This window comes from Muntiacus reevesi, chromosome 3, assembly GCF_963930625.1.
Source record: "Muntiacus reevesi chromosome 3, mMunRee1.1, whole genome shotgun sequence".
Lineage (NCBI taxonomy): Eukaryota > Metazoa > Chordata > Mammalia > Artiodactyla > Cervidae > Muntiacus > Muntiacus reevesi.
The window spans coordinates 229,124,409-229,136,698 of record NC_089251.1 but is presented as its reverse complement, the minus strand read 5'-3'; the positions used below and the strand labels follow the sequence as shown (position 1 = coordinate 229,136,698).

Here is a 12,290-nt window from a genome sequence, read left to right as displayed (position 1 = left end):
AAAAAAAATCATACTTAGTAAATATATTAAAGTCACCATAGCCCTAATGTAACATAACTTATTATATGTTAGCAAAATATGCATTAACTATGATTTTATTGTATATAGACAAAGTCATTACATACCTAAATAACAACTTCTTTATAAACAGAAGTGTGTTCTGGAGGATATTTGTAAACTTGGAGATTTTCTAAAACCTGAGGACATACCTTTTCTAAGTGTCAATAGCGTACTTTGTAAGGACTACATATAAGCATGACAATACTGTCACTAAATATTATGATTTTTATTACATCTATTTAAAACATGTTCAAAGTGCCAATAGCGTACTTTGTAAGGACTACATATAAGGAATGCAATACTGTCACTAAATATTATGATTTTTATTACATCTATTTAAAATATGTTCAACTACCTAAAGCATGGCTTACAGTAGTGTTGGAATCTTCAACATAATTTTTCATACAGTATTATTATTTCTAAATGAGTATATATCATCCATGGCTGATAACTGAGCATTCTAATTATAAATAACATCATAAAGTGCTAAAGAATCCTCAATAAATCATTTTAAAGTGTCAATAATCACACAGGCAATAGGTTATTTTTATGCTGAAATAGCAAAGCATATATTTTTTTCAAAGCAAACGTAAGAGCTTTCCACACAGATAAGAAAACAATTTATCACAGATCATATTTGCTCTGTTTTTGGCAAGCTAAAGCAAAACAAAACAAAAAGATATTTAATGAAGGCAAAAGTCCTGTTTGGTAGTATATTCTGCAATGCCATTGCAAGTAAGATATTTTGCTCTGCCAGAGAAGGACATAGTTCATACCTCTCATCAGATGCATGCACAGTTAATTCCTGTGGTGGCATAGGTATTCAGAACCATATAGCTCTAGGTTTCAAATAACCTGAGTTAACTGAAGTTTCAAGATATTCTAAACTTCGGAGATTGCTAGTATATTAGATTATAAAACAAATGTAAACTCACCCTTCTAATCTTACATCCGGCAGACTTCTGTTAAGGGCAATCAAATCACTGGCCATAAGGTTAAACTGATTGATTTTAAACAATTCTTTCATTTTCTCCTGGTCATCTTTAGGAATCAGCACAGCCTTTCCCATTTCTCCTGGGCCTTCTTGGTTTCTTGAAATAACAGCTGTAAGACACACACAGGTACACATATACATACAAACATACAGATAATGAATGAACTGAATATATAAATCCACGTTGGATCAGATTCTAAAGTGTATTATTTATAAACTGGCTTAATAATATAATCGTCAAGTCTCTATTGCTACTTACAAGCCATACACTAAAGAAACAACCTATTTTAATTCACTAACTCAATACTGCACATTGTCCTTCAAATATATCACATATTATATGATCTGACTAATCATTAAGACTTAATAAATAAGCAACACAAATACCAAACTTCATGCTTCTCTTTCATGCGTTTTTAATACATTTATTAGAGGGGATGAAGTTGAGCTTTGGGCACACTATGTTGTGCAAAATAATGAAAGAGAAAGTTTGAAAATATACCAAGATTAGTTTATTCTCACATCCACTTAAAAATTTTAATATTTCAAATATCTACTGCCATTATATCTTTATGAAAGCAAGTAAGATTGAGAATGCTTTATCCCCATCAGAGCTTTATTCCTTTGTCAAATCATTTTCAAATAAGTAGAAAGAACTTTCATAGCAGTGACATATAATTTTAAATGTCAAGTTGCATTTGGAGGCTATGTGTTTCATAACTGGAATTTCACAGCAGTATTCTGGGCTTGACTTTTTTTCATTAAGAGCACTAAGGATTCGGCATACAGGCTAATGTTCTTGCATTTCCTCCAAGTTATCACCACACTAATGTCCCTTCTGGCTATAAAATATATGACTCAGTGTGTGTGTGTAGGCATGGGCATACATATGTCTGTATGTATGTTAACAGAAGACAAGGTTCCGGTTAACCTAATCTACCCTTGATTTACTTTTCACGATATTAAACCAGGTACTGTGAAGAAATGGAGCTGTGGTTCTGACCTTCCATCATTTTGCAATGTTATAGCAAATATATTGTATATACATAATATATAACATTTTCTATATTATTTTATATTAATGTAATTGAATTTTATATAAAGTTAAAATATTTTATATATTTTAAATTTTTAATTTTATATAATAATTTAAATCTGCATTTTTTCTATAAACTATTATTATACTTTGCTATATTACAGTATAATCTTATTGAGTTTAATTTCCATATACTTTAAAAGGCAAAGATTTGGTCCCAGATTACTTTAAAATATATTTTAAATAGAAATACTATGTGATCCAACAGTTCCACTCCTGGGTATTTATTCTGAAAAAACTAAAATACCAATTTGAAATGATTCATGCACCCCTATGTTCTAGCAGTGCTATTTATATGAGCCAAAGGACAGAAGCAACCCAAGTACCCATCGATACATGACTGGATTAAGAAGATGTACATACATACATATATGTATGTATGTATATATAATGGAATATATCTAAACCATAAAAAGAATGAAATATTACCATTTGCCAAAATACAGATAGGCCTAGAGGATACTACGCTTAGTGAAATAAGACAGAAAAAGAGGAATACCTTATGATATTAATCACATCTGGGATCTAAAAAATAATACATGTGTGTGTACATACAAAACAGAAACATACTCATAGACATAGAAAACAAATTTAGGGTTACTAAAAAGGTAACAGAGGAGGAGAGGGACAAATCAGGATTATGGGATTAACAAAGTACTATGCATAAAATAGGTACGCAACAATGACGCCTGTAGCGTATAGGGCATTATACCCAATGTTATAATAACCCAAGATGGAATATGATCTGCAAAAAAAAAAAACAACTGAATCCCTAAGCTGGACACCTAAAATTAACACAATATTGTAAATCAACTATATTCTAATAAAAAAATTAAAGAATACAAAGTATGTGAAAATAACCCATAAATTATAGCATTTTATAAACTGTTATAAAAAAATGAAATATAGTCAAAACTAGGGTAGAACACAACAAGGAGAATTTCTTCTTATTTGACCATAGTTATAAAACATCAAGACTGATATTACTGGTGCTAATACACAATAAGTTTTCAAGTCAATTACTTTCTGTGAAAGGTTATTCTGACTTTGTACTGCCATGAACCAAACTATAAAAGAGATTAGGCACTCTGGGGAACTTCAGGTACGGGTATCAGGAAGGTGATTAGCCTGTAAATCCTCTCATATGTAGAAAAGTGGTAAGGACTGGGAAATTTTTAAATGAAAAAGATATCTATATGCAACCTCAAATTAAACAAATTACCTTAAAGCTAATGAAGACTCCCATTCACTTTAAAAAGCAAAAGTAGAAATGAAGACAGGAATTTTATGATAAAGTCTATCATGTTCAATTTGCGAATCAAAATTCTAACTGTAATGTTTCCCTGGGACTTAGTAAGTTTACTGTCCCTAAAATCAGATGGAGTTGTTGAAGTTGGCTTTGGGTGAATTTGTGTTGCTGATTGGACTATGGACTTAGATGGGCCTCCAAGTACTTTTCATTTCTCTGGTTTATTTTTTAAGATTTGATTCCATAGAAATTGTTAAAAGGAATTTCTATAGTTTCCTTACAAATCTTTCTAATTCTGAAGCAAAGGATTTAATCAGGCTATATGATACCACCCATTAATAATAGATATTTTACGTATGTGTCTGTATCTGTATCTATATGTATCTATAAGAAAATAGATTCTCAATCTAGTTTGGTAGAGATAGATAAATAGATATTTTACATATTCTGGTCTATAACCTTAATGCCAGAAAATATAGGATCAATGTTTTTTTTCTGGGAAAAAAAAATGTTTGGTTTTTGTTGCATTAAAGAGTTTAAAAAATTTGAGATTTAAAAAATTACACTTTTTAGAAGCTAAGAAAGTCATTCATTCACCATTCATAGGTCTTAAAATGTCCTCTATAAATTCCAACAAAAATATATTACATCACAGAAAATAGTAGCATCAATGCAATGTTACCAACACTATGAAGCAGATAGGATTGATTTCTACTCTATGTAGAAAATCATGGAGCTCAACTACATCATTGTGGAGCTTGAAGATCAAGTCAGAGCACATAGAAGTACTTGTTTTTTGTAATATTTTCAAAGCTGTGACCATGTCCTTGCTGAGTATTAGAAAAATTATAGTTTTGTCAGTGATAGAGTAAGTGTATAATCTTGCAGTGCTATCAATAAAAATAAAATCATCATAAACAGGATTCTTATTCCTAGAACTAGCTTGAAAGCACATATTAATATTCTCCTTAATTATTCTCAGCTTCTTAGTGAAAAGTAGTTGACAACTTAATGTGTATCAGGTTAAGAGTCTCCTCCCCAAAGTTAAATATATTTTTCTATAATAGCCTCTAATGAATGCATATTTGACATTTTACAAAATGTTATTTTTCTTTTTATGCATGAGCAGACCTATTGGTGTTTTTCACCTTGCTCAAGAAAAAAATGCTAACTGATTATACTGCGGAAGAAGACTTTTTCTTTTCCTGCTCTTACCTGGCAGAATACATCTTTCTAGAAGAAACAGTTTTTTATTTTTCTTCTTCAAATAATATAAAAAAAATTTAAAAAGACTGTGTAATTTACTATTGAGGTATCTCCAGTACCTTTAAATAACAACCTCAATTTTTTTCTCACCTGTTTATTTCTCTTCTCTACATAAAGAAAAAAATATTCACCCACACACTCACCAAATACCATGCTCCTCCACAGTCAAAGTGAAAAACAAAAAGAACTGTCACTGAAGTATTGGTGTTACTTTTCAAGTCTTAGTAGGCAAATATAATAGAGAAGGCAATTAAATCTACATTATATCTTGACTTCACTTAAATATGATTGGAAATATCCCAATTCCAAACCTAGTTTGGACTGTATAAACAGATTAATATACTAAGCTGTCATGTCCTAGCTATTGTAAACAGTGCTGCTATGACAACTGGGGTACATGTGTCTTTTTCAATTATTATTTTCAGCGTATATGCCCAGTAGTGGGATTGGTGGGTGATATGGTAGTTTTTGTCCTAGTTTTTTAAGTAATCTCCATACTGTTCTCCATAGTAGCTGTTATCAATTTACATTTCCACCAACAGTGCAAGAAGGATGGGGTGGAGAGGGGAGGTTCAGCAAGGAAGGGGCATATATGTACTTGGGGCTGATTCATCTTATATAGCAGAAGCCAATACAATATTGTACAGCAATTATCCTCCAATTAAATTTTTTTTAAAGTACTATGCTAGAAGTTATATCCTTTCTAATTATAGGATTAAATCACTTAAAATGATAACTTGACCCAAAACGACATTACAAAACTGGTTGAAATATAAAAGCAGAATCATTATATATGCACATATATATAAAACATATTTTTCATTTTAACATAGTGCATACCATATAGATGAAATTTGATTTTATCATAGAATTTGCATTGATAAAAATGATAAACCCCAAAATGTAAATCAACCAACTGATCAGTCTACCAAAAGGAACATATTAACTGCGATATTTGCTATGTACATTGCATTATGAACACTTTTTCAGTTGCAGAAATGTCCAATTAACAACAAGCACTGTCTATTTCAAAAAATAAAAAGAGATATCCTGCATTTAGGGGAAAAAAACTTGAGTAAAAGATTTAGGTCATTTTTAAACTTATTATGTTAAAGAACACAGTAATATATGATGCATACTGGTAAAAGCATGACACTGGACCAAAATCTAAATGTCATTCTGAATAGCATATTTTCCAAAAAATTTTTTCAAATTGTATTTCCATCCACAGATCTACTCAGTTGTTAATTTCTGTATACACTCCAGCTCTTCTCTAGTTTTTATCAGTTTGAAATAGTCAACTGAAATAAATGTAATATCTTGACTTTTAATTTCTCTCATCTTTGAATATTCATACTTCATTGCTAATAAATCATTTCCCTAAGACAATACTTTCATCTTGGCCATCATAAATGTGTTTGCAGTGGAGTCAGAAAATGAGGAAATCACACTAACACTTGAGACAAGGTCTCACTATCCAAACCATTTTGCCTTCCATTCAGTGTTATCTGGCCCATGTTTTTTTGTCAATCCACAGATACTGAGTTTATCAAGAATAATTCTTGTTAAAATAAAGGAACTCAGTATATCTTTGCTTTGGCCCATTTCTATTGTGTGTTCGTTGCTCAGTCATGTCCGACTCTTTGTGACCCCATGGATTGTAGCCTGCCAGGTTCCAATGTCCATGGGGTTCTCCAGGCAAGATTCCTGAAGTGGTTTTCAATTTCCTCCTCCAGGGGATCTTCCTGACCCAGGGATCAAACCCAATTCTTCTGCATTGCAGGAGGATTCTTTATAGTCTGAGCTACCAGGAAAGCCATAATAGACTTCAAATATCAATATAATATTATCAATATTATAATACAGAGCTTAATATATAAATTTTACTTAATGTGGAAATACATAGTAATTCATTTATTACACCTTTGGAAAAACCCATGCATTTCTAAAAATCTGATTCATCTGTCAATATTACTTTTTTTGAAAATTTTTACCATGGCCATATGTGGTTTTCTGGTTTTTGCCAATTAAATTTCAGTAACTAGATTTTTAGGCAGTAAGAATGTTGCAAATAGCAAGCTTCAATGGGGTCAAGTCCAGCAGATATTAGCTACTGTTTCCCAACAGGACACTGCCTCTTGTTAGATATTAATAAGGTATTTTCCACCTGCTAAGTGAGAGATCAGGCTTCCCTGGTGGCTCAGTGGTAGAAGAGTCTGCCTGCTAATGCAGGAGACACAGATTCCATACCTGGGTTGGGAAGACTTCCTGGAGAAGGAAATGGCAACTCACTCCATTGTTCTTGCCTGGGGAATACCACGGACAGAGGACTCTGGTGTATAAAATTATCCATGTGGTACTGAAAAATGTAAAATCTCTACTTCATATCTACTTTTGTATTAAAAATTATTCCTCACTACCATTTAATATTTAGGTTGAGAATATTATATTTATGCCTTATAAATAAATTTATACATTAACACAAGCTCAGAAATTTCTACTGATAGTGGCACACAATTAAAATGTGCAAAGAATATGGCCTGAAGAGTTTTTAATTAGATCACAAATTAGATCCTAAGCAGACTGTTAAGGAAACCATTTAAATAAAGCAGAGTATGCAACTAATCTATTTCAAATCCCAATTGCAACCTTTAATAAAAAGAGTAGTCCGTATAACTATTACAAATGGTACTAGATCGTAACTCAATACAAAGCATGACTGCTTAAATATATGCAGCTATTAGTCTTATAATCATGCATCTGTCTTTCTTATCCATAATTCTTCTGCTACAAATATTTGAATGTTGAATGTTGACATTCAAACAACTAAGATCATGGCATCCGGTCCCATCACTTCATGGCAAATAGATGTGAAAAAAGTGGAAGCGCTGACAGATTTTATTTTCTTGGGCTCCAAAATCACTGAGGACAGTGATTGTAGCCACGAAATTAAAAGATGCTTGATCCTGGGAAGAAAATCTATAACAAACCTAGACAGGTGTATTAAAAAGCAGATACCACTTTGCTGACAAAGATCTGTATAAACAAAGCTATGTTTTTTACAGTAGTCATGTACAGATGTGAGAACTGGACCATAAAGAAGGCTGAGTGCCAAAGAATTGATGCTTTCGAATTGCGGTGCTGAAGAAGACTCTTGAGAGTCCCTTGGACAGCAAGGAGATCAAACCAGTCAATACTAAAGGAAATCAGTCCTGAATATTCATTGGAAGGATTGATGCTGAAGTCTCAATACTTTGGCCACTTGATGTGAAGAACTGACTCATTAAATAAGACCCTGATGCTGGGAAAGATTGAAGACAGGAGGAGAAGGGAGTGAGAGGATAAGATGATCAGATAGCATTGTCAACTCAGTGGACATGATTTGAGCAAGCTTAGGGAGATAGTTAAGGAAGAAAGCCTGGGGTGCTGCAGTCCATGAGGTTGAAAAGAATCAGACATGGTGACAGCTGAACAACAACAAATAAAATATTTAAATAACTTTAGTGTTGTATAAATGGAATTTATATGCCAATGCATATACGTACTATGCTTCCCTGGTAGTTCAGATGGTAAAGCATCTGCCTACAATGTGGGAGACCTGGGTTCGATCACTGGGTCAGGAAGATCCCCTGGAGAAGGAAATGGCAACCCACTCCAGTGTTCTTGCCTGGAAAATCCTGTGGACTGAAGATCCTGGTAGGCCACAGTCCATGGGGTCGCGAAGAGTCAGACACGACTGAACGACATCTCATCGTCATATGCACTATAGTAGATACCCATATCATTCATTTGTGTACTATTCTATAAAAAACAATGAACATGGCTTATAAATTATGACTCTGAATTCTTTTATAAGAATACATTCTAAGGAAATAAAGATATGCCCAAAGTTTTACTGGCATAGATGATTAAAGTAATATCTTGGGTCTTTACATGCTGGATAAAATGTATAAATTCTCTCTCTCCATATAGATAGACTGTGTTAAATACTGTATGTACTACATATAGACTATGCTAAATACTATGCATATTTTAAATACAAAAATACACTGCTATATTCACATTCAGAAAATAAAAAGTAATTAAAACTATGCTATAGAAAATTAATAATGTAAAAGATATTCATATTATACTTAAGTGAAGAAAGCAGTCATAAAACAATGCTACAAAATAAGCCAATTTCTACATTAAAAAAGCTATGTGACATATAAACATATGTCAAGGGAGACTAACAATGGTTCATTAAAAGACCTTTTACATTTTTTCTTTAGTGTCATCTTTATTTTTTAAATCAGTTCAACTGTATCCAATAAGGTGATTTCAGCCACGTATTAACCAAAACTCTGGTTTCACTGATGATTGATGTAACATGGCTTTTACACTGACAGATACTGAAGTTGTTAGTAGATATTAGGGGCATGAAAAAGAAGGGATCAGTGTTGAGTGGAGTTTCTGAAGGGAGGAAAGCTACTTAATATACATAAAATGACAAGCAGGTAGAAGAGTATCCAAGAATGATGGTTGTTTTAGCAGGAAAGCTCCTCATAGGAGCTTCACTACAATTTACAGTTAAGGAATTAAGGGAAACACCGAGCAGCTGAGCAGGAACAAAAAATAAAATTAAAAGGCTCCCCAAAGCCTTTTACTTCCCAAAGCCTTTTACCAGCCTCTCGGTGGTAAAGAATCTACCTGCCAATTCAGGAGACATTGGGTTGGATCCCCGAGCCAGGAAGACCCCTGGAGAAGGAAAGAGCAACCCACTCCAGTATTTTTGCCTGGAAAATTCCATGGTCTAGGATACTGGCAGGCTACAGTTGCCAGTTAAATGGGGTTGCAAACAGTCAAGACACAGCAGAGCATACACACATGCATATAGGGATAAATAGCAAAATTCTTGGTTCCTTTTTAGGAAGAAGCAAATTTTTATATTAGTATCAATATTTTCCTCTTTCTTTTCACAATCAGCCTTAAAAAACACTCTACATGTCTATTCTTATGTACAGCTAAGAGGTTGTTAGGCATATATTAGTCATAAATGTTTCCTGGAAGCAATGGATCCAACTTTTAAAATGTTCACTAAAGTGATAAAATAATGCTGAAACATGAAACTATTTCCTCCTGCATTAAAAATGAGCTTCCTCATTCATAGTATTTAAATTGTCCTCAGCTTGCAATGGCTCTAGTAACAGCCTAACTTTCAGCTTTAAATAGGAAATTTCCCCATGCTCCCACCTCTCTCTACATGGCCAAATAAATAAATAAAAATCTTTGGAAACAGAAGCGCCGATTTTGGCTTTAAACCACCCTTTGTAAGGGGAAAGTGCAGTGGAGCAATGGCCATTTTAAAGAAGTCCCCTGGGTTACCCAATATTACAAATTATATCTAAGATACACAATAATAAACTCTTAGCATTTGATATATCATCACACATGTGATTCATCAAGTGCACAAAAATATACCCACTTTGGCCAAAAAAAATGAAAGAGCACTGCATTCATTGACTATACATCTAATTGAGGTAATAGAGACATATCTTTAAAATAATTTCTGAATGTAACATTTTAATTATTATGAAGCTGTATAAGATGTCCAATAATGCTCAAAATTTATTAGCTACTATTAGTCACAGAAAATGTGAAACAAATATTACTTAGTAGGTTCTTATGATTCCTTATGTTAGAAGCAAAAAAAAATCCTTCCTAGAGGTCTGCAATTAAAAATTATAAAATATTGTGAGCAGAAAAATGGATTATCTCCAATACCCTAAAGTATTTTAAGTCATAAAATTAAATCAACTGCTGTATTGTGAGGCTTTTTTTATTGTAATTTTGTTGAGTGTCTTTATTTGGCCCACAAGGCCTCCCTCTGTGCTTCCCAGGTGGTGGTGGTGGTGGTCAAGAATCCACTTGCCAATTCAGGAGATGCAAGAGATGCAGGTTTGATCTTTTCCTTGGGAACGTCTCCTGGACTAGGAAATGGCAACCCACCCCAGTACTGTTGCCTAGAATTTTCCTGGAAAAGCCAATGCCTTGAAATTCTTGCAAGGAAAGTTCCATGACAGAGGAGCTGGGCGGGCTAAAGTCCATGGGGCTCAAAGAATCAGACGCAACTGAGCACATATATACAGATAGGCCTTCCTCTGCACCAGCTCCAGCCTGATGTGTCAAGGGTGGCTGATCTCTCACATCATCCAAGTTCTCTTGTCCTTTGATTTCTGGTAGGGGAGGCACTGAAGGATATTATGGAATAGGAAATGGATAGACATTAGGGAATAGGAGGTGGAGGGATATTAGGGATTAGATGGATGAGCCGGGGGTATTTATTTCCCTGGTTTCCTGTCTGTGGCATTGCTGTTAGTTGGCTTTCTCATTCTCAGTAATAATTTACTTCATGGGGATAGCCCTATGACCAGTTAATAAAGGAAAAAATGGTACAAGCCTAGATTAACTAAGAATCTACTGGTAGTTGCTAAAAGATGTTACCTCACATCTACTCAGGAGCAGATCTGCAGGAGACCTGGGTTTGATCTCTGGGTTGGGAAGAATGGAAAGGCTACCCACTCCAGTATTCTGGACTGGAGAATTCCATGGACTCTATAGCCCAGGGGGTCGCAGAGAGTTGGACATGACTGAGTGACTTTCACTTAAAGGAAAACCCCCATCAGGCAGAAAGTCAAAGAGGAAATTTGGCTGAATACTGTGTGACAGAGAGATGGTTTGAGTTAGGAATCTACATTCATCTATGAATTGTGGCTAAAAGGTTGGACAACTTGTAGGGGACTAAAAACAGCAAGACTGGAAAATCAATGGCAAAGAAGTCTGATGGAGGAGTATATGAGTGGTTCCCTTGCAATGTGAAAATGAGATGAAGATTCAGGTTCCATGGAATCCTCCAGAGAAGGCTTCCATGGCAGAGGAGCCCTTCAATAATCACATGGGCAAAATTATCCTTCCTATAGCTGTCATTTCCCCCTCTCCACCTCCCTGCCCCAGTTAATCCAGTGCTTGGTCAACGGGAGAGGTACTAACAGGTCATGAAGACACAGATGAAGACTACACACTGATTTGATAACATGAACTTCTCAACACAGTTGCTATGGTATGACCACCCGACTTGCCGATAGTAGAAGCCATTTGTATGGCACCATTCTTGACCAACGTGCATGCATGTATGCTAAGTCGCTTCAGTTGTGTCAGACTCTATGGACTGTAGCCCGCCAGACCCTTCTGTCCAAGGGACTCTCCAGGCAAGAATACTGGAGTGGGTTGCCATGTCCTCCTCCAGGGGATCTTCCCAACCCAGGGATCAAATCCATCTCTTAGGTCTTTAAGACCAGGAGGGTTCTTTACCACTAGCACCACCTGGGAAGACCCCACTTATATGCGGTCAGTTCTATGAGACCCCTTTCATCACTGTGGGGAAAAAAATGTCTTCTCAAAGGGAGAAACAGATATCTGGGATCTGCCTTCTCCAGTCATGATACTGTCAGTACCACCATTTGTAGACTTTCAAAATCTTTATTTTCCTTGGGTTTTGACAAAATCTTGCCATAGACTGGGGAAAATTTTATGGGGGGAAAATAAAACATGACTATGGGTCCACCAAAAAAAAAAAAAGACAAAAC

The 12,290-nt window shown here is 34.6% G+C and overlaps 1 protein-coding gene across 4 annotated transcripts in view; it reads right to left on the bottom strand.

Moving 5' to 3' along the window:
* GALNT13 (polypeptide N-acetylgalactosaminyltransferase 13) overlaps positions 1-12,290 on the bottom strand; it is a 603,283-nt gene that overhangs the window by 341,864 nt on the left and 249,129 nt on the right. For all 4 annotated transcript variants that reach the window (XM_065927851.1, XM_065927849.1, XM_065927850.1 and 1 more), the window contains exon 4: positions 996-1,164. In XM_065927851.1, the coding sequence (XP_065783923.1) occupies positions 996-1,164 (169 nt within the window). The remainder of the gene's footprint in view (positions 1-995; positions 1,165-12,290) is intronic.